Source organism: Pleurodeles waltl, chromosome 2_2 (assembly GCF_031143425.1).
Source record: "Pleurodeles waltl isolate 20211129_DDA chromosome 2_2, aPleWal1.hap1.20221129, whole genome shotgun sequence".
Classification (NCBI taxonomy): Eukaryota; Metazoa; Chordata; class Amphibia; order Caudata; family Salamandridae; genus Pleurodeles; species Pleurodeles waltl.
Genome location: NC_090439.1, coordinates 1,138,655,475 through 1,138,679,047, shown reverse-complemented (window position 1 = coordinate 1,138,679,047; position 23,573 = coordinate 1,138,655,475). Strand labels below are relative to the sequence as shown.

Sequence of the window (23,573 nt, the reverse complement as noted above, 5' to 3'; positions counted from 1 at the left end):
TTCAGGACACAGGCGTGGGGGGGTTTAGGTCAGCACTTTGTGGGCCACAGGTCCACACTAAACCTACACCCTCAGTGGCACAGGGTGGCCAGGTGCAAGGTACAAACACAAAGCTGGACGCCCAATGCTTTTCAGTTGGGGGGGACCCTGGGAGGATCACAAAAGATGCTGCAGGCTGGTTCCAGGGGGTCGGTTCCAGGAAACCAAAGGCTGGGGAAGTGGGAGAGATGCCAGCTGGACCATCTGTCAGATTCCGGAAGGGCAGGGAGGCTGCAGGTGCTGGGGTCTCCTTGGACGTCGGGTATCTTTGTCAGATCCAGTCACTGTCAGAGGGGTTCTCTGGATTCAGGCTGCAGGCGTCATTGTGTTGGCCAGGAGGGGTCAACCCAGAGTGGACTCAAGGTCGCCTGGAGACCTTCTCTAGACTGGTAGGCCGCCTGGACTCGAGCCGTGGGTGTCTGGTGCAGAGTGGACAAGGCTCGTGGATCCAGGGCTGTTCTGCAGTCCTTTTTGAAGGTTTCTTCTGGACAGGTCCACTGTCATCGGAGGTTCTTGGTCTGCTGTCAGGCAGGCAGTGCCCTGGGTGTTAGTAGAGGTTGCTGATCCTGCAGGGTGCGTCGTCTTTTTGGGGCAGGAGTCTTGAAGATGCAGATAGGCTGCTAGGGCTTGGGCCACGTCAGTTGTTGTCTTTAGTCTTCACTGTTGGGGGGTCAGCTTTGTCGGCCTTTTTCTTTCTACTTTTTTGAGGTCGCCAGGGATCTGGGGAGTAAGGTTCAGGGGCGCTCATATATACTAGATTTAATGGTGTTACAGTGATCAGAGGGCAGTAGCCAATGGCTACTGTTCCTGAGAGTTTCTACATCCTTTCTGTACCCACTCCCATTGGGGAGGGACGCACATTCCAATCTTTATAGTTCCCTCTCCTCCAAAACAAGATGAAGGCCTCTTGAGTGCTTCCCATGTCATTCTTTCATGGCCATGTTTGTGACCACAACCTTGGCACACAGGGTGTGGGTTTGTGAAATTAGTTGGGCTGCAACATGGACATCACTTATCTATTCACGGGGCACTATTACCCAGTTAACCAGGTCTGCCAGGCAGGGCACTGTTCTTCAGGACTTTTTAGTTTTAGTCAGCTTGCTGACCCATCACCTAGAAGGTATTGTTTGGGTATCTATTAAAAAGGAGAGAAATCTGCAAGTAAAAGGCCTTATCCGATGAACAAGTTAATTTTGGTAGTGTTAACTGGTAGAGACTGTCTAACTGCAGATTCCTCACTGACTCTCCCACTTCCCCATTCAGTGGACTGATCTCTTCTTATAAAAAGGTCCCAGTTTAGGAATCTGCAGACTCGTAACCAGTTTGATTGGCTCTGAGTCTGGAAGTGTGGAAGTACAAAGAAAGCAACTGATGTCCGCTCTCAAGGGTGGCATCTATATAGGCTTGTGTATGTTGCATCTAGAGTAGAACGATGTAGCAGAGCGACTGACACCACGTGATGATGTGCATAGGTACTACTGGAGATTTTCTGGATCTAGTCTGACGTCTGGGGAACTATTCAGTTGGGCTGTTGTAGAAAGAGGGTTACCTGTTATCATCAATCAGAATCTTTCATCTCTGGACAATTTAAAACCTGTATGTTGTGGTCCCAAGACTCACTACCTCCACTACTTTTATAGGATCTCATTGAGAACAGTTGTGAACTGTTCAATGCCATTATCCCATGTAGAGTAGAAGATATTATCATTGTGGGGTTTTTCACTAACCCTGTCATGACAGCCTCAAACTACAGAACTTGTTTCTTTAAATTTGTAAGTATACAAGTAAGACCATCAACCTGACAAAGGTTAATGTTAAAATGATTTTGAAGTTGGGGTATGGGAAGGCAGCCCTGAAATTAAGGCCATGTGGAGTCCATTAATGCTTAATGTAAACCAGGGAGTATTGAAAATGAGGTTTATAGCTTAGTAAAGCTTGTAGAATTAATACCTGCATGTGAGATATATGGCTCAAAAAAGTATCTTTTGTGAACAGGTTAAATTGGATTGGTTAATGATGTACTTTTAAATCACACTGAACGTTCATAGGGAATATCACTTTGGTCGAGTTTTGTTTCTAAAAGTATGGTTCTTGAGGTCATGAACTTAATAAGCCACTCTTATAAAAGCATTTAGACAGGTGGACCTCTTTTTATGGACTTGATGTGCATGATATTTGTTTTCTTTAAAAGTTGAAAAGGCATAATGACATATTTGTTGTGAGTGATTTTGATGACTTTTACTATTGATTGTAGCATTTGGGCCTATGGATCAAGTCAACAAAAGAATATGAACGTGAGAGAGCTGTGGACGTCAGTGCATCCCTTCTGGAATTCTACCTGCAAAAACTGAATGTGAACGTAAGTGCAAATGCCCTTCCTGTTTTGTAAAATAGTTTCAGTGTTTGTAGTGCATATTATTCCTCCAGTAGATGTGTTAGATATCCTAACTGCCAGCTGCCACAAGGCCCAATGCAAGCAAGGCAACCTCCTCAGCTGCTATAGTACTGATATCCTCGTCTAGCCACCTGCAGTGATCTTCGGTCTGCACAGAGTCCAGGGGTTCCTCAGAGGCTTAACAAAGGCTAAAATAGACAATACTGATGCTCTCTTTTGTGGTAATGTTTTTGAGCAGTTAGGCATATCAGAGAGTAGTGCAAAGCATTTATTGTACACACAGTCAATAAATGAGGCACAGACTCAATGACTAACTCGCAGCCAATTGTTTTCATATAGGAAAAATATATTTTGTTACTTTTTTACTAAAACAAGAAGAACTTTGTTGCAGGTAAGCACAGTTGTAAGTGGATCGCAAACATATGTATCAAAGATACTTTGTTTGGTTTTAGCAGATAAAAAAGTTTACAAATAAGTAGCAATTTTCTATTTCAAAAGTTGACAGTGCAATTTTCCTTAGAAGTCCATAGATTCCTTGGGGGTAAAAGTGTTAGCACAAAAAACAGGTGAGCATACAACTTGCGATTCCAGTCTTCGGGGTTTAGGATGTCCACTGCTCAGAGTTGAGGCTGACACCAAAAGTGCAGCACGGGTCCGGCTGGGTGCAGGAGTCAAAGTTGGTGTCTGGTTTTCAGTAGAATCCTATGAGTACTGGGGGTACTTAGTGGAGAAGAGATTGCAGATAAGTACCCCCAGTTTCAGGACACAGCCCTGGAGGGTTTAGGTCAACACCAGGGGGGGGGCACAGGTCAGCACCAAACACACACCTTCTGTGCCACAGGGGCAGCCAGGTGCAGGCTGCAAACAGTGTCTGACACCTAATGCTTCAGTGGAGGAACCTGGGGGTCCACAAAGAGGCTGCAGGCTGGGTCTAGGGGGACTGTTTTGGAAAACCAAAAGCTGGAGAGAAAGGAGATGTGTCCTCAGGATGTCACTAGACTGTCGGTCAGATTCCCCAAGGTCAGGGGGCTGCGGGTGCAGGGGTACCTTTATTCTTCAGGAATCTTCATTGAATCTGGTCTCGTTGGATTCAGGCTGCAGGCATTGTTGTGGTGACCAGGAGGGGTCAACCCTGGATGGACTTGAGGTCACAACCGACTGGGGACCTTCTCTGCACTGGTGGGCCACCTGGACTCGGGCCATGGGCGTCTGGTGCATAGTGGGCAGGACTCGTGAATATGGGGTGGTTCTGGAGGCCTTTCGGTGATTTCTTCTTTGGTCAGAGTTTTTGGTCATCATCTGGGCATGCAGTCCTCTGGGTGTTTGGAGAGGTCTCTGGTCCAGCAGGATGTCTCCTTTTTGTAGCAGGGCTTCTGAAGCTGCAGACAGACTGGTAGGGCTGGGGCCAAGTCATTTGGTGTCTGGAGTCTTCTTTGCTGGGGCCAGCTTAGCAGTCCTTCATGCTTCGTTCTTTGTTTCTTCTTGAGGTCACCAGGAATCTGGTGAGCTAGGTTCAGGGGTGCCCTTAAATCCTAGATTTAGGGGCATTACAGGGGTCAGAGGGCAGTAGCCCATGGCCACTATCCCTGGGAGTGGCTACACCCTTCCTGTGCCCACTCCCTTTGGGGAGGGTGGCACATTCCTAATCCTAATGGTCCCAGTCCTCCAAACCAAGATGGAAGATTCTGCGGGGGGCCTTCAGCTCTGGACACCTTAGGAGTGGTCCTGGCTGGAGTGGTCACTCCTCCCTGTTTTACCTAATTTTTCCACCGGACTTGCTGCCAAAAGTGAGGCTTCGCCAGGTGGCGGGCATCTCCACTAGATGGAGTACCCTGGGGCTTGTAAAAGGAGGCCTGAGCCCTTGAGGCTCACTGCCAAGTGTTGCAGTTCCTTCAGGGGGGAGGTGTGAAGCATGTCCACCCAGATTTGCATTTGTTTCTGACTCCAGAGGGCACAAAGGCTCTCACCCCATGTGGTCAGAAACTTGTTGTTTAGTTTCAGGCTGGCACAGACTGGTCAGCCTTACACTAAAGGGTTGGTTAAAATACAGGGGGTGTAGGAAAGTACCCTTTTTGGCATGGTTACCCCCACTTTTTGCCTGCTGTCAGTATGATATGACTGTAATCACTGGGATCCTGCTAACCAGGACCCCAGTGATTGTGCTCTCTACCACTACATTTGGTTGCTTAGGACTTTGCACACCCCACAATTGGCATACTGGTGCCCCCATAAAAGTCCCTAGTGTATGATACTTAGGTACCCAGGCCATTGGGCCAACAGGCGTTCCCCCTGGGCTGCAGCATGTATTGTGCCGTCCATGGGAGCATGAGCAGATATGTTCCTACGAACTCCAGCTCCATTGCATTGACTTCGTAAGTGCAGGGAAGCCATTTTACCCATGTACTGGGCATAGGGTCACCATCTGTGTCCAGGTACATAATGATAATGCCGAACCTGGGCAAGTTTGGTATCAAACATGTCAGAATCATACCCCAGTACTGTTGACAGTATTGGTTGTATGATTCCATGCACAGCCCACACTGCTGCCCCACTCCAGATGGGTTTCTGCCCTCCTGCTGCTTGACCAGCTCAAGCAGGGGAAGGCAGAACAAATGATTTCCTGTGGGAGAGGGAGGCAATACCCTCTCCCCTTGGAAATAAGTGTGAAATGGCTTAAGAGGGGTAGCCTCCCAAGCCACCAGTATGCTTTGAAGGACAAATCTGGTACCCTCCTTGCATAAACCGGTTTGCACCAGTCCAGGGACCCCCATTCCCTGCTGACGTGAAACTGGACAAAGGAAAGGGGAGTGACACCTCCCCTGTCCATCACCACCCCAGGGGTGGTACCCAGAGCTCCTCCAGGTGGCCACTTGGTTCTGCCCCCTTGAATCCAAGATGTGCAGAGGCTCCTGGAAGCATCCGAGTGGCCAGGTCGGCAGGTGACGTCACAGCCCCCTTCTGATATGTGGTCACCTTGCAGCTGATCAATCCCCCTTTTAGAGTCTCCATCTTGGGTGGGTTCTCAGATCCGATGGAATATTCCAGCAGGACTCCTCTGCATCGTTTACTTCATCTTCTGGCCAGTGGAACTGCAACTGGACTCTACAGGAATCCACAATCTACCACTCTCCTAGTTGGACCATGTTTGGGCTCTCTGGCCTCAGTGTACAGCAGTCCCTCCTCCCAGTAGACCCTGTGGGAGCCTCTGACCTCTCGCTTTTCCTGTGCAGCTTCTTGCTGCCTCAGGCCTTCAGGAGTGGGACAGTTTCTCTGTCCCTGGTACTGCTGGTACCAAGAGCGTCCCCCTGGGCCCAAGATCTTTAACTGGTAAGGATCAAATTCTATTGGCTGAGTTCCCTCTGTGGATGTTAAGACAACTTGTTCTTGAGAAAAGGAGTCTTGGGCTTTCTGGTGTACGGAAGCTGGTCCCCCAGTCTTCCTGCCCTTTGTCTTGGAAGACTCTTCCAATACTTCTTTTTCACCCTGTGCTTCGCTCTGTGCTCTAGGTTTCTCACACACCACCTCAGGGATTCCCAGCGTGGCAGCATGGGGTTTGAGTTTTACCTCAGCCCAAACTGATGACTCCAGGTCATTCCCTAGCAGACATTCAACTGGGATTGCAGAAGAGACCACTACCTGTTTCAGGCCATTAACCTCTCCCCATTCTAAGGTCACCATAGCCATGGGGATGGACCTTAGTCACATGGTCAGCACTGGTGACTGGATAAGTTTGCCCGGCCAGGTACTCTCCTGGGGAAACCAGTTTTTCTTTCACCATGGTGGCACTGGCACCTGTATCCCTCAGGGCTTCTACCTTAGTCCCATTAATCAAGGGATGGTGTCTGTATTTGTTTTAGACTTGGCAGCACTTGGTGTGGTTTCCCTGTAATTTTTGCTTGTGACCACCTGTTTTTGCGCACTGTGTCGTAATTAGTTTTTGCTGGTTTTGATACTCTGGGCACTTTACCACTACTAACCAGTGCTAAAGTGCAAGTGCTCTCTGTCTAAAAGATATTGGTAATTGGTTTTCCATGATTGGCACATTTGATTTTCTGGTAAGTCCCTAGTAAAGTGCTCTATAGGTGACCAAGGTCTTTAAACAAATGCCACTAGTGGGCTTGCAGCACTGATTGTGCCACCCACATGAGTAGCCCTGTAAACTTGTCTCAGACCTGCCACTTCAGTTCCTTTGGGTACAGTTTTGCACTGCCATGTTGACCCGGCAAGTGGGCCCAAACCTTCCATTTTAGTACATGTAAGCCACCCTCAAGGTAGGCCCTAGGTAGCCCCATGGGCATGGTTCAGTGTATTAAAGAGGTAAGACATGCACTGATGTGTTTTACACGTTCTGATAGCGAAATACTGCCACATTTGTTTTTCACTGTCCCATAGGTTAACCTTGGGGGTTGCCTTTCAAGTGCTGTTTCCCAATGGGAGCAGATAGAGATGTGGAGTTTTGGGTCTCTGAACTCACAATTTAAAAATACATCTTCTGGTAAAGTTGTTTTTTAGATTCTCTGTTTGAAATGCCACTTTTAGAAAGTGGGCATGTTCTTGCTTAACCATTCTGTGCCTCTGCCTGCCTGTGGAATCCACTTCTGGGTCAGCCTCTCCGTTGGGCTGTTTTTGAATTCCCTCTGACAGTGGCACAACAGGAGCTGGTGTGTCCTGCGTATCCTGGTGAGTCCCCCTAAGCTCGAGTGGGAGGGAGGAGCTGTACCTGCACCTGAAAGGGCCGTACCTGTCCTCATACAGTGCAGTCACCAACCCCCTGCTGTGTCTGGGGCCAGGCCTTCGAAGGCAGGATCTTATGAGCAACAGAGATTTTCCTGTGAAGATTGCCTACTTCAAATGCAGAAATGAGTACAAGGAGTGGGCTCACAAAGGAGAAGAGCTTGATGCTTGAGGAGGACCTGCCACTCTGCCTCTTGGCTTTGCTGTGCTGGCCTGCGGCTATTGCTTCTGCCTTAAGAGGGAAAGGACTTTGCTTTCTGAAATCTTGTTTGTGAAGTTTCTACATAGGCTTGGACTGAGCTTGTCTCCTGTTAAGAAGTCTCAGGGACAGCAAAGACTTCACCGACCAACCTCCGGGTTCACTTGCTATGGACCCTAACTCGCCAGATAGTGCCTACTCCAGTTTCTGGGCCCTTCGGAGTGGAAGCTGGCTAAATACAAGAAGAACCAGGTGCACTGACTCCGGACAACACCAGAACCGACACTGCTGTCTGACTCTGTGCCCTTCACTCGAAGCTGTGGTCCCGCTGGAGTGCGATGACCATGACTGACTCCGGAGTCCTAACGCTGCGGCAGCTCCCCTGACATCCCACGACTTTGAGTCCCGAGTGCCATGTTACCGACATCCATGACACCCAACACTACTTGGAGCCCCGTGGAGTGACCGCTACCACAAGAGGTCACCCATTGCGTCCTGACCCGCCGGATTCATCAACTCCGTTGGAGCGTAAGGAACTGATGCTTCGCACCAACACCGCATCACCTTCCCTGCTCCGCATTAAGGAACCAACACCACACCGTATCCAGTGATGCCTCACCTCCCCGACTCCGTGCGACGGCTTGTTTCTTCGTTACCAAAGACTCCATGATTGGTGCCATTGGTGTTGGATTGTTGGGAACAGCTCCGTCACAACACCGTGATAGCAGCGAATTGAAGCTTTTGTGTTTCTAAGCACTGTATTGAAGTTTAATCTTTGAAAATTCATAACTTTGCTTGTGTATGTTGGCTTTTTGTAGTTTTGGTAATCTTTTACTCAGATAAATATTGCCTGTGTTTCTAAACTGGTGTTGAGTGATTGTGGTGTTTTCACTGTGTTACTGTGTGTGTTTGTGCAAATACTTTGCACATTGTCTCCTGAGATAAGGCTGACTGCTTGTGCCAAGCTACCAAGGGAGTGAGTAGGGGTGTTCCTAGGTGTGTATCTCCTTTACCCCGACTAAAGTGAGGGTCTCTGCCAACCAGAGACCCATTTCTAACATTGCTCATATTAGGATGCCAGACAGCAAGAGTGGCAACATCTACCTCACCCTCGGAAACTAAAGTAGCTTCAGTGTGGACCCTGATCTGCTCTGGGCACACTGTTTATCCCACTTGGAGACTGGCTATACCACTGCTAGCTGGTGCAGTACTGGGTGGTTCTTTTTGCAACAGTCCAAGTCTCCCGTTTGGTGTCCATTCTGCCTACAGTTGAAACACCAGGCCTTTTTGGGATCGAAGTTTTGACCTTTGTATCCATGGGAAGATTATGAAGAGGCCCGGGCCCACCCTTCTGCTCAGGTTTTTGGGGGCCTTTAGAAGACGCTTTACTTTTATCCTTCGGTGCCTCACCGCCCTTTCCCTGGGGAGGCTTTTTAACCCCTTTCTTTTGGTCATGCCCAGTGAAAGTCTTGGTCACCCTTGTCTTGACACAAGGGTCTGCCTTCTTTCCCAATTCTTGGGGAGAAATTGGACCTAGGTATACCATATATTGATGGAACTTGTCATTGAAGCAATTACTTAAATTATGTTCTTTCATAACCAGATTATAAAGCCCATCATAGTCATCTACTTTCATGAACTGTTGGTTCTTTTCATGGCTCTGCACTTCTGGCGTGAAGTTTATGGAAAAGTAACTGACATACGTGTTCCTGGGTGGTTCCTTTATAGGCGACTGTGACATCACAGGCGGCTCCAAAGATGCCACAAGGATCCGAACGATGCCACCAGATGGCAAGCGCAAGGGTATTGCTCTGCAAAAGTTCCAGATGTCATGCTGATGCCAGGAAATTCTCTATGATAGGGAAGGATAGCCTATGTAAATCATGAGCTAGACTTGTTTGGTCAGAACCTCAAAGTTGAGATCCTAAAATAAACTCTAAACAAATCCTGAACACTTGCTACCTTCATCTAAAATGCACTCAACAAAGTGGTTCTTTTGAAAAGGACCAAGCAAAAATCAGAGACTAAAGCTTATAACGAATAATACAATGCTGAGTTGCCCATTGTAGGGTGCTGGGTTCTGGTTGCATTTTTGCCTGGTTTTTAGATGCAACTTCAACTGAAGTTCTCTGGATTCCTGCAAACGAGGTCCCCAGTGCCAGTGTACCTCCCATATAACAAGACACCTTGTTAGAAATGGGGTCTATAGTTGGCAGTCAGTTTACACCTTGTCCAAGTAGGGACCCTCACTCTAGTCAGGGTAAGGAAGATGCACAACTCAAATAACCCTTCTCACCCCCTTGGTAGCGGTCAGGCTTATCTCAGAGGCAATGTGTAAAGCATTTGTACAAACACACACAGTAACACTGATTGTCAGTTTAGAAAAGTAGCCAATATTTATCAAAAACAAACAAAATAAAAATGACAAAAATCCAACATACACAAGAAAAGATATGAATTTTTCAAAGTAAAAAGTCTTAATTTATAGAAATCAATGGATGCATTATTTTAGCACAAAGTTCATGGTATGCGTCAAAAATAAAGCAGCAGGAGAGGCCATGCGTCAGAAAAGCAAGCGGTACGTCGATTCCTTACTCGCAATTGAAGCCGTGGGTCGATTTATTTTCTCCACCAGGCAGGTGATGCGTCAGATGTTTCCCCCGCAGGAGAACGATGCGTCAATCTCTGGCTACGCATCCTCAGGCCCTTGCTGTGATGTTGAAGATTTGACCAGTGTGTTGAATGACTGGTCTTGACCAATTCAGCCACCGCAGACACGTTTCTGGACCCCCACAGTGAGAGCCAGTGCTCTCGAGGCCCAGAGACAAAAGGTGTTATTTCCTCTCCCAGACAGGATGGACATTCCAGGGCGGGAAGCTTCAAAGGCCTTGCCACCTTTGTAATGCTACCCAGGTCTCTCCCTATGGCAGAGATGACCAATCCCTTGTCCTGACCCCACTTCTGAGGGCAGCACAGGCGGAATAATTAGATAAATTGAGGAGTGCCCACTTCATGCAAGTTCCACTCCTAAGGTGGATGAGCTGAAGTGGACCCTACTTTTTAAATTCCTCCATTTTGTTTGGAAGGAATTAGGCCACTAGGTTTAGGCTTATGCCCACTTCCCAGCGTAAGTTTTCATAAGAAGGGTGTAGTCACTGTAGGAAAGTACCCTCTTTCTGGCTTAGTTACCCTCACTTTTTGCCGGGTGTCAGTGTGTTTAGATGGTCTTCACTGGGATCCTGCTAATTAGGACCCCAGTGTCATTGCTCTCTGTAGGAGGCTAAGCTCAGTTTATGGTGTGGCATCCTGTACTGAATTCAGGCACCCCTTAGTGATAGTGTTTAGGTGTCCAGATAGCTTGACCTCTCTAGGGATAGCTGTGGTGGGCAGTTAAAGCTTCTCCAGGAGGAGTGTAAAGCAGTTGCAATACCACAATTAGTCAGTAACCGTACACCAGAAAGAACACCACCAGGTGTTGCAAAAATAAAGGTTTCTTTATTACAACACAAAATACTATACTAACGTCGGTACAGCTCCACTTAGAGATGTCTACACTCAAAATATACACTTGAAAACAATCAGAAATAGCATAAGACTACAGGGGGGCCTATGAGGGGACCAAACCACATACTAAGAAAGTGGTATAAGAATGGAATTGGCCAACCATTGGTAAAGTTAGGATCCCAGGGGCTGGGGAAGTAAGAAAGAAACAGAGTTAGGTAACTGTAATCCCACGAGCACCTGGGTGCACAATTGCTATCGAGCTGGGTGTTCCATGGGCTAACACAGGACCATCGCAGTTGGATTTTTATGGATTTAGGACCCTTCCCAATGGATCCTGAGGAAACCAGTTGCCAGAAAGAAGGTTCAAGAATGCCTCCACCTGTGGATACCCAGAAGACCAGAGTACCTTCACCAGAGAGCCCAGGTGCATAGGAATGAATTGACATTGGAAAACCTCGTTGGAGTCATTGGAAGCCTCGGTTGTCCATCTCCTGCCGCAACCCATGGACCAGGTAGGTGGATTCCAAATGAATGAGGACCACTCGATGTCCAGAAGGTGCACGTAGGCAATGCCAACCCACTTGAAGGGGAAGTTCCTGCAGGACAGTGAAGGAGAAGTCCAGCCACGGAGTCCGCGGGGGGGGATGCAGAAGATCCTTGGAGTTTTCCACAAGCTGGTCCACGTCGGTTGCCAGAGTGCAGGAGGGTCAGTGGCCAGCAGGACCACCAACAAGCCTTGGCAAATGTAAATAGTTGTTGCAAGGAAGATTGCAGGTTTTTGAGGACCATGAGGATCCTAGTGACTTGACCCTGGGAGGGGAGTCAGGACTGGCCTTCAGCAGGGAGGAAAGCCAGTCAGAGTCTGAGGAGCCCCCACAAGTGACCCACTGGCAGCAGGCACAGGGAATCGCAGGGAGACCTCAGCAGCACACAAAGCAGGAGTCCCACGCCACAGGAGCTCCAGAGTGGAAGCTGAAGTTGAGTTGCAGAGTGCTGGAGGCTGGGGCTTCTTGGAACTTGAAGAGCTCCTGGAGGAAGAGTCAACAAGCCTTGGTAAGAGCAACAGTTGCGGTGCACAGGGGTTCTGTTCCAGTGGTTGTAGCAAAGGATCACCATCTCCCAAGTTGATCAGAAGACAAGTAGGACTTGGAGAAGGCCACAGAAACCACTACCTGTGTTGCATAGCCTTTCGATGTCCGTGGGACAGCCAGTCGTCGTCCTAACGTGCCTGCGGATGCAAGGAAGTGACTCCTTCATTCTGAAATTCCTTCTTGCTTCCTAGTGCAAACAGTGTCTGTGACCCTTCAGGATGCGCAGCCATTGTTGTTGTGAACATCTTGCAAGAGCTGGAGAATTAATTTTGCAGTGGGAGCCCTCCCGCTAGAGACAGTCTTGTTTCAGTTCCTTGGGCAGTTGCTCCGGAGGCCAGGAGTAGAAGAGTTCCAGTGTTGAGTCTTCCTCAATGAATCTGAGGACCCACCCTCAGGGGAGCCCTTAAGTAACCCTAAAAGGGGTTGGTCACCATCTGCAGTGACCCACCTATGCGAGGTTGTCAGGGACGTCATTTACCTGGCCTAACTAGTCAGATGCTCCCAGTGGCTTTATATCTAAAGTGAAAGGGGCAGGCACCATTTGACACAGGCTGCAACAACAGGCCTACAGGCACAGTTTGCATGGGGCTCGCATGGGTGGCATAATACATGCTGAAGCCCTTGAGAGACCCCCCTGGTGTACCAATGCCCTGGGTACCATATACTATGGACTTATATGGGGGCATCAGTATGCCAATTGTGGGGTGTACATTTTACCAGGTAACCAAATTCAGAGGTGAGAGCACAGACACTGGGGCCCTGGTTAGTAGGATCCTAGTGTACTACAGTCTAAAACACTGTGACACCAGGCAACAGTTGTCTGTGTGGGGGGGGGGTTGTACTACAACCAGAACCCAGCTTCCTACAGGCTTCAGCTACCTCCAGACTATGGAGAACCTTATGTAATTTTTGGGGTTCACTATCAATGTGCTGAAGTCTCACCTGACTCTTTCTCAGACGTTTGCCTTCATCTGAGCCATTCTGTACACAGTTTGGTTTTATGCCTTTACCCCAGAAAGAAGATTCCATGGCATTCAGGCTAAGATCCCTACCTTACAGCCTCTTTTCTTGATTTCAGTGACGTCGACTCTGAGGCTGCTGGGACTGATGCCCGTTGCATCCTGTTGGTCGATCATGCCAACTGACATATGTGGTTCTTCAGTTGAATCTGAAGTCCCCATGGGCCTAACATCAAGGGGAGCTCTCCATCCACGTACAGATTTTGGAGGAGACTACAAAAGGTCTGCATTGGAGTTTACTGGACTGCAATTAGGTCAGTGGCAAATCCCTATCCTATCCAGAGCAGAGAGTGGTGACAGATGTGTCACTTTTGGCTTGGGATATCCATGTGGTATATGTAGAGTTCAGAGGCCTCAGGCGCTGGTTGAGTTCTGGAACTCTGTTAACCTCCTGGAACTAATTGCCATCTGCTTGCTGTTGAAAGCTTTCTTTTCATCCTTTAGGAGGAGGCTGGCACAGGTGTTTCCAGACAACGTCTCTGCCATGTGGTATTCCAACAAACAGGACAGTGTGGTATTGTGAACCCTGTGCCAGGAAGCACTACACCTCTGTAAATGCCTGGAATTTTCCTGGTGGTGAACCAGCTGGTAGGATCTTTGAATGCCTGGGCATTGGAGCTCAGGCGTTGACCCCTAGCAGATCGCAAGTGACAGTTGTAGCAGGAGGTCTCTTCCGCAAACAGTGAAAACCTTGGCTTGATCTGTTTGATCTGCTGAGACTGCACATACTAGATGGTGGCAAACTGTTGGAGTTTCCACTGTGTCTCTTGCGAGGCGATGCGTTCCACCTAGTGTGGAACTCTGAACTCCTGGATGCCTTCCCAGATACCTCTTTTGCCCCAAGTTCCAACATTTAGAACCTACCAGGTCCAAGTCATTTAGTGGCCCCAGATTGGGCAAGAAGGATGTTGTATCCAGAGCGCCTGGCAATGAGCACCCGTCATCCAATTAGACTGCCCTTCAGGGAGGATCACAGCAACTAGGCAGAGTCCTGCTCCTGGACCTTTGCAATCTCTACCTTCATATTTGGAGATTGAGTGGTGACAGTTGAAACCCTCTGACCTTCCTCCGAAGGTGGTTGTTCTCATTTTGGCAACCAGGCATCCTTTGACAAAGACAGTAATGCTTGTCATTGACTCAGTATATGGCTTGATGCGGCACATGGCAGATTGATCATTACTTGAAGATATCAGATAAATGCTTGAACCCATCTGCAGACCTCATTCAGGGTGCCATAATCTATGATTTTCTCAGGCATCCTTCTGTGTTCACAGTGTCTGGTGACCTAAAGTACCTTGTGACCTGTATTCCAAACTTTCCCTACAGGTCGCTAAGCTATTTGTTTCAAACCAAAATTAACCTTAACTATAATAAAAAAAAAAATAGATGCAAAAGTCACATGAGTTCAGTGAAGATATCTCAGTCTCAGGAGAACTGATTAATGGGAAGGTGTTGGCCAGTCAAATCAAAGGGTTTAGAAGCTTTGTTCTAAATCTCCCTCTGTTGTGCCTGTTTACAGACAACCTCTACCAAAGGCTCACTTGAACAGCACTCAAGTTGCTTTCATATTTTACCTTCAGGCAATTTCCCCTTTTGTCGTTCTGAGCTTAAATATATTTTAGTGAATTCCTTTCTAAATGCTACTGTGTCAGTGTAGGAAGCTGCCTCTCCATATAGTGCACTAAAATGAAGTGTACCATGTAGAGAGTCCAGTGGATCCCCAGTTGTTATTGCAGAGGCAAAAGTAGATATAACTAATGCTCTATTTGTGATAGTGTGTGTAGGAGGCTGGCCTGGTGTGTGGTGGACACCTATGGTGTTTGCACCTTATACCAGGTCCAGGCAACCCCTCTTAGTGAGAGTGTATAGAAAGCCAGGGCTCTCTAGTGGTAGCTGTGGTGAGCAGCCAAGACTTATCTAGGAGGAGTGTAAAGCACTTGCAATACCACAGTAGTCACACAGTAATGTATCTCACATGAAAGAAACCACAGTGTTGCAAAAATAAAGGTACTTTGTAGATTCCTCATAGCAGGAGTCAACAAGCCTTGGTTGCTGCAAGAGTTGCAGTGCACATGGATTCTGTCCTGCAAGGAGAGGCAAGGGCTCACCATCTCCCAAGTTGGACAAAAGGCAGAGAGGACAAAGAGAATCACTCAGGAACTCCACCTGTGTAGTAGGAGCCACACAGTTCCATTGGAGAACAGATCCCGGCAGCCAGAGGTCATCGCCTTGCGGATCCAGGGAAGTGATTCCTTCACTCAATGGGAGATTCCTTCTTCCTTCATTGGTGCAGCTGAAGTCTTGCTGACCCCAGGGAATGCACAGCCGTGCAAATGTTGCAATTTCTGGAAGGAGCCGGAGAAACAATGTTGCAAGGCGAGATCGTCTCAGAATTGCAGGCTTGTTTTGGTTCCTCTGAAGTCCAGGAGCAGAAGAGGTTGATGCAGAGGAGTTCTGGTGGAGTCTTGAACGCAGAATCGGGGGACCCAACCCGAACCGATTATGCAAGGAGGGCACCAAATGTGCCCTTCAAAGCAAACCGGTGGCATGGGAAGGCTACCCCTTTCCAGCCTTATAACACCTATTTCCAAGGGAGAGGGTGTTGCATCCCCTCTCCCACAGGAAATCCTTTGTTCTGCCTTCCCCTGCTTGAGCTGGTCAAGCAACATGAGAGCGGAAACCTGTCTGAGGGGCTGCAGCAGTGTGAGCTGCTTTCAAAACCCTGGAAGACTTTTAGGAACAATACTGGGGTGTCCTCTAAGGAGCCCCCTGAGTGCATGGAATAATGCCACCAATACTGGCAGTAGTATTGGGGTATGATTCCAACATGCTTTGATACTAGACATGTCTAGGTTCGGAGTTACCATTATGTAGATGAACCACAGGTAGTGAGTGATCTGTGGCCAGTACACAGGTAAAATGGCTTCCCTGCACTTACGAAGTCCAGTACATTGGTACTGGAATTCGTAGGGGCTCCTGTGCTCATGCAGGGGGGACCTCGCACACAGGAACCTGCACCCTGCCCTCTGGGCTAGGGGGGCATACCATAGGGGTGACTTACAGTGACCTGGTGCAGTGAAGAGTACCTTTTCATGCAGGCTGCAATGGCAGGCCTGCAGACACTGTTTGCTTAAGCTCCCATGGGTGGCTCAATACATGCTGCAGCCCATGGGGGACCCCTGGTGTACCAGTACCCTGGGTGCCTAAGTACCATATACTAGGGACTTACAGGGATACACCAGTATGCCAATTGTGGTGTATAAAGGGTACCAAAACATCCAAATTTAGAGGAGAAAGCACAATCACTGGGGTGCTGGTTAGCAGGATCCCAGTCTGAAAACAGGCAAAAAATGGGGGTAACCATGCCAAAAAGAGTGACTTTCCTACACAACCCCGACCTGGCCCCCTGAAACAGAGGACAATAAGACTAACCTTGCACAGTTGATTCTTCATTGTCAAAGTTGAAATGTCTGACGAGTCTATCTTCATTGAAGTGGTTACCCCCAGGCTTATGTTCCACTGTATAGTCCACTCCCTGTAGGGAGATTGACCACCCCAACAATTTGGGATTTTCTCTTTTCATCGGTTTAAGCCAGAGGAGGGGCTTTGTGGTCTGTGTGAACAAGGAAGTGAGTGCCAAACAGGTATCGCTTCAGCTTCTTCAAGGCCCAGACCACAGCAAAGGCCTCCCTCTCAATGGCTGAACCACGCTTCGCTCTGGGGATGAATCTTCTACTTATAAAAGCAACAGGTTGATCTTGGCCTCATCATTTAGTTGTGAAAGTACTGCCCCTATCCCTACCTTAGAAGCATCGGTTTGGACAATGAATTGTTTGGAGTAGTCAGGGCTTCTTAGAATGGGAGCAGAGCACATGGCCTGGTTCAGGTCATCAAGGGCCCTGTGGCAGGTACTGCTCACAAGACTTTCTTTGGCATCCTTTTGGATGTGAGGTCATTTAAGGGTTCTACAATGAAGCTGTACCCCTTTATGAACCTCCTGTAGTACCCAGTCAGGCCTAAGAAGGCTCTGACTTGGTTTTGAGTAGTATGGGCAACCCAATCCATTATGTTATGGATCTTGCCCTGGAGTGGCTGAATCTGGCCTCCACCTATGAGGTGGCCCAAATAAACCACTTTTCCCTGACCTATCGGGCATTTGAATCCTTGATAGCGAGGCCTGCCTTTTTCAGGGCCTCAAGTAGATTCCCAAGGTGGACCAGGTGATCCTCCCATGTGGAGCTAAAGACAGCAATAGCATCTAGATATGCTGCACTAAAGCTTTCCGAGTCTTGGAGAACTTTGTTCACCAACCTTTGAAATGTTGCAGGGGCATTCTTCCAAGCAAAGGGCCTCACTGTAAAGTGATAATGCCCACTAGGTGTTAATGCTGTTTTGGGTTTGGCTTGATCTGGCAATTTCCAGCAGTCAAATCAAATGTACGGAGATATTTGGCTGCCGCCAGAGTATGTGTCAGCTCATCTGCCCTAGGGATTGTATGAGCATCAGTCCTGGTGACTGTATTGAGGCGTCTGTAGTGAACACAGAACCTCATGTCTCTTACCATTTTGAGAGTGAGGCTTGGTTTCCAAGACTACAGGACTAGCCCAATGGTTGTCTAAAGGCTCAATAACTCCTAAGTCAAGCATCTTTTGCACTTGATGCATTCTCTGACATGGTCAGGCTCCCTATATATTTTGCTTTTTACAGGCAGACTGTCGCCTGTCTTAATGGTGTGTTCATACCGGGTGGTTTGACCTGAGGTCAGGGAGAACAGTTCAGAGAACTGACCCAGTACATTTTTGCAGTCATCCTTTTGCTGGTCAGAGAGGCAGTTAGCAAGAACTACTCCCTCTACTGAGCCATCTACTCGGCTGTGGGAGAACAGGTCCCAGTGAGATGTCACTCTTCTTCCTGACCTTCATCAGTGGCCATGAGCAAAATCATGTCAGCCCTGTGATATTAAGGCTTCAGGCAATTCACATGAAGCACCCTGTGGAGGCTCCTGGGAGTGCGTAGGTCAACCAAGTAGGTGACCTCACCTTTCTTCTCCACAATAGTGGGAGGAGCACTCCACTTATCTTGGAGTGCCCTGGGAGCCACAGGCTCCAGGAGCCACACCTTCTGTCCAGGCTGGTAAACAGTCAACGCAGCCGTTTGGTCATGCCACTGCTTTTGCAACTCTTGGCTGGCCTCAAGTTTTTTAGATGCGCATTTCATGTACACAGCCGTTATGGATCTTAGTCCCAATACATAATCTACTATGTCCTGTTTGGGGGGTTTGAGTGCTTTCTTCCAACCCTCCCTATCACGAGCAAGTGGACCCCTGGCAGGATGTCCAAACAAAAGCTCAAAGGGGCTTTAGCCCACCCCCTTCACTGGAACGTCCATGTAGGTGAAGAGAAGGCAAAGCAGTAGGACATCCCATCTCTTCCAGAGTTGTTTTCTGAGAGCCCCATGATCATGCCTTTGAGGGTTTTGTTGAATCTCTCAACTAACCCATTTGTTTGTGGGTGATAAGGGGTGGTGGATTTGTTACACCACACTCCTTCTACATGCCTTTAAGGTATGCAGACATGAAGTTGGCACCTCTGTCTGATACCACCTCTAGGGCAGCCCACCCTGGAAAAAGATTCCCAGGAGGGCATTGGCCATTGCAGGAGCTGTAGTGGCCCTAAGGGGAATTGCTTCTAGGTACCTGGTGGCAGGGTCCACCAGTATAGACCTGTTCCCAGGTGCAGATGGAGGGTCCAGGTGGCCAAAAATGTCCACCCCTACCCTCTCAAAGTGTATTGCAACCACTGGTAGTGGGATTAGGGTGGGCCTTTGGAGTGCCACCTGGCTTGCCACTGGCTTGACAGGTGACACAGGAGCGACAAAACTACTTTTTATCCTCAGACATGTGAGGCCTGTGAAAGTGAGTGACAAGTCTGTCCCAAGCCTTGCTTTGCCCTACATGGTCTGTAAGGGGAATGTCATGTTCCAAGGTAAAAAAAAAAAACTTTAAAAAAACTCCCTAAACTTTTGAGGAATCACCAACCTTCCAGTGGCACCAGGTTTGGGGTCCCTTGCCTCAAAATAAGTTATTGTCCTAGTAGACTCTATGGGTCCCATTGACATCCCCTACTTTCTGAGCTGCAGCTTACTGCCTCAGACTTTCTAGAATAGTTGCTCTAGGCTAAGTTCCTCTGTAGTAGGTCCTCCTGCACCTAAGAGCTCAGCTGTATCAGCTTTAAGCTCCTCTGGTGTAGGTTCCCCCCAAGAGGCAGGTTCCTCCCCTCAGGAGTAGAATCCTCTTTAGAAGCCTGAACAGGGGGTAACCTTTTACCCTGCCTACCCCTCTTTTTGATAGCTGTCTCAGCCATTTTTCCAGGCTCCAGTGCCCCTTGCTTCTTCACCTGTGCTCTAGTTAAAACAAAAATGTGCAAGATGAACTCTCCAAATAATTACCTAACAGCCATTCTACAGGTGGGTCAGTGGATACCACAACTTTCTTTGGGTCAGTAACCCCCACCCAAAATAAGGTCAGCAACAAAGATGGGGTGGCACGGAGTGTTGCTGTGTGCGTTGGTTACTTGGTAAGTGTGACCAAGTAGATGTTGTTCAGGTGACACAAGTTTTTCAGTCAGAGTTGTGACACTGGCACCTCTGTCCCTGTAGGCCTCGGCTTCAACACCATTGATAAGGGGATGCTGCCTCTACTCAAGAGGGCAAGCAGCTAGAGTGGCAAGGTCAATGCCACTATCATAGACCAAAACTGCCTCAGTGGTCTCTCTGACTAACCCAGAGCCCACTACAGTTCCCAGGGTGAGCCCAGCTACACTCTTAGACTGACTACTACTACCATTGCTATTGCTACTGCTAGGGGCACTAGGGGTATAAATGGTAGTGGTAGTAGCAGGCTTGGTGCTCTTTTTAGGACAGGTGCTGCCACCTCCCCTATGGCATTTTTGTCTACATATGTAGCACCAAGGTTTCTTGTGGGAAGAGGACTTGGACCCATCCCCAGAAGAGTTTTGTGGGCCTGATAAAGACTCCTCCTTGTTTGATTTGTCCCAACCTTTGTCCTGATTAGGTTGTCGAAATCTGAGTTCTAGGGTTCTAACCACCTAAATACTTAGTTTAGTGGTGTTAAAGGGAGTGCCATGCAGTAGCCATAGGGTTGACCACCTTTAGGATGACTACACTCTTCTTATGACCACTTACGGTAGGACTGGCATGAAGTGGCACTTCTCCTGATTTAACTAATTTTACCGCCTGTGTTGCCACCAAAAGTGGGGTCAGGTCAGAGGGTTGGCCATCTCCACCATCTGGGGAGACCTGGGTCACATTACAAATGCGGCAAGGCCTTTGAAGCTCTCCGCCCTGGAATGTCTATCCTGCCTGGGAGAGGAAGTAACACCTCTGCCCAGTGCAGTCTTTTGTCTCTGGACCTCAAGATCACTCGCTGTCAGCGTGGAGGTCTAGAAACACATCTGTTTTGGCTGAACTGGTCAGGACCAGTCAGTCTACACACTAGTAGCTTGTAGGTTTTCAGGGGGCACCTCTAAGGTGCCCTTTGTGTGCATTAACTAATAAATCCATCACTGGAACTAGTGTAGGTTTATATTCAGAGTTGTTGGATACCAAACATCCCAGGATTCAGAGAAGATATCTTGTAGCTGGGGAACTCGTAGTGACTAGTGTCCAGCACATGCATTTACAATGGCTTCCCTTTACACTTACTATGTCTAAGAATCGACAAAGGCATAGCAGGGGCCTATCTGCTCATGCAACATAATGCACCCTGCCTTAGGGCTGTAAGGTCTTCTACAGCGGTGATTTACATATATTGCATGCAATGTTTAGGGGACGAGGCCCACAGGCTCTGTCCCATGTCGTGTTTTTAATTTGGGAAGCACCTTGTCACGCAGCCGGCAATGGCAGTCACCTTAAGGTTGGTGCTGGGGTCCCTCAGAGTGGCACAAGTTATGATGGTCTGTTCACTTAGGGATCAAGTGACTAGGTGTCTTTTTTTAGGTTAGGAGCACTGGCACTGGGGACCTGGTTAGCAAGAACCCAGTGCACTTCAGTAGAAGTTGCATTTAAAAACCAGGCAAAATGTTGGTGTACTGCAACCAGAACCCAGCTCCCTACAGCAAATAATTACACAAAGTCTGATGGCTTGTTTGGCAGGGAAATCCTTCCAAATACCATTTCTTGTGATCTGGAAATGTTTTGGGGACGGATGGTGCAGCCTTTCGAAAAAATTCCTATGTGGGTCACTAAGATGCCACCTCACCATGGAGCCCTAATTGAGGCTTGGAGATCTAGTGCAATGATATGGGACATCAGGTGTACCTGCTCAGGACCTCAAAAGTTGTAGTTACTTTATCTAGTCTCCCTATGACTGATGCTGGGTATTTTGGCTCTCCCACACTTCTTGCATGAGGCTGGTGGTATCCCAGGCTAACTTTGCTTCTACCATGTGCTGATGTTACCCAGTGGAGGTCAATTATTTGGATAATGGGCTTCATGACATTCAAAGTTGATGAAAGCACCTCGGAAACCCACCCACCCCCTCCAGCCAAGTCCTCAACCTCGGAATCATCCAGGACTCTGACTTCAGCATGAACTATCAAATCAACTCAGTCACCTCCACCTGCTTCCGCACCCTCCGCCTCCTACGCAATTCCCTCAAGTGGATCCCACTTGAACATAGAAAGACCGTCACACATGCCCTCATCACCAGCAGACTGGACTATGGCAACATACTCTATGCCGGAATCAACAAGAAACTCACCCGCAAACTACAAAACATCCAGAACACTGCTGCCAGACTGGTCCTCGACCTACCTTGACATTGCCACATTTCACAATACCTGCGTACACTGCTCTGGCTCCCCATAGAGAAAAGAATCACTTTCAAGATCCTCAGCCATGCATACAAAGCCCTCCACAACACCGGACCAGCCTACCTGAACAAGTGACTCAACTTTCACGTAACCCACAGGGCCCTACGCTCAGCCCAGCTCTCTCTCGCAGAAGTACTCTGCATCAGGAAAACCAGAATAGGAGGACGCTCCTTCTCCTACCTCGCAGCCACCACCTGGAACGCCCTTCCTCTCCATATCAGACAAACCACCTCCCTCAGCTTCATGAAGGAACTGAAGACATGGCTTTTTTAAGAACCTCCTCACCGGTAAACACTACACCTCGCCCACCCCTGTGCCTTGAGACCCTAACGGGTGAGTAGTTGCCCTTTACAAGCACTGATTGACTGATTGATTGATTGATTCAGGATTTGCAAAAAGACTTCTGTGGTCATGCTGTTAATAGCCCTACCCCATGCTTGTGGAAGATCCTGGGCTGCATTGCATTGACTGCAGGTGGAAACGGTAGACGTTAAGTAATGCTCATTGCAAACTGTTATATGTAGCTGTGTTACATATGCTGCTCAATTGAGCTTTGTTTGAGCTTCAAGGCATAACTTTTCACACTGGAATACAAAGACTACATAGTGCATGCGTACACCTGCCAAACGAATAATGAAAAAATGTCAGTCATCTGCTTCACTGGATTAACTGTTTATTTTTTTTATTTTATTTTTTACACAGACTGTGATGCCATTCTATAATCTGGGCCTTCTTATTGGGCGCCTGTCTTCCAGATGTTCTGACTCGCATCCCAACATTCGTAAACGAACTGTGGACTGCATATACTATCTTCTTTATATCCAGCTACGTTACGAAGGTATGGACGTTTCTATGATTCAAACATTCACTCTTAACTTCAGGACTGTCTGGCTGCAAATGTTTACTCAACAGCTAGTTAGCCCTCTTCCATGGCCACTCTCTCCAGTTAACACCTTTTAGCATTGGTTGGATCAGTTAAAATATAAACCATGAACAAAAGGAGCATTGGTGTGTTTAGGATTTCAGGCAACATGTTATTTCTGGAGCATGACAGGGCAGAAACTATTTAATGAATGTGCTAGTGAGCACTCTGCATATACTCTGACCTTCATCTTTATTTTTCAAACGAAGTTTGTGAATGATAGCCGTATGTTGGCATGTTTACATTTTGAAGTATTTGAAGTATTTTTTCACTTATTTATTCTGTTAAACACTTTACTGATTTTGTACATTTAGAATGAAAATTTGACAAACCTTGTCAGTGTCCTAATTTCCTTGTTAGTGCCCTAATTTGTGGGTACACATACTTCCGAAATGTGATAAGGAAACGCATATATTTGTTTGTTATAGTTGAAAAATATTTCAAAGAACTATAATCTTGCATTCAGTTCTTTAACAATCTCCTCCATTAAATCTGTCAGAGTCACAGACGTTTGTATTATTTTCATTTGTTAATCTAGGAATCTATTGTGATTTAGCCAATTTAAAACATGAATTTGAAACTGTACTCCATATAGTCTACCCACTTCCTTGCTTACAATCTGAGCCATGCCAATGAGGAGGACAATCTTCAACACTACGATCATAATAGTTCCTAACCAGTGACATCTTCACATTTTCTGATGGAAGATTTTCCAGCATAACCTTGAGTGTTGGTAGGTGACGTCAGACAGCTCTGCATCGACTCTGCTCCACCTCAGA

General features: G+C 47.7%; 1 protein-coding gene across 1 annotated transcript in view; it reads left to right on the top strand.

Moving 5' to 3' along the window:
- MROH1 (maestro heat like repeat family member 1) overlaps positions 1-23,573 on the top strand; it is a 1,237,492-nt gene that overhangs the window by 868,281 nt on the left and 345,638 nt on the right. Inside the window, exons 28-29 of the mRNA XM_069221041.1 lie at positions 2,294-2,398; positions 22,575-22,710. Coding sequence (XP_069077142.1) covers positions 2,294-2,398; positions 22,575-22,710 — 241 coding nt within the window. The remainder of the gene's footprint in view (positions 1-2,293; positions 2,399-22,574; positions 22,711-23,573) is intronic.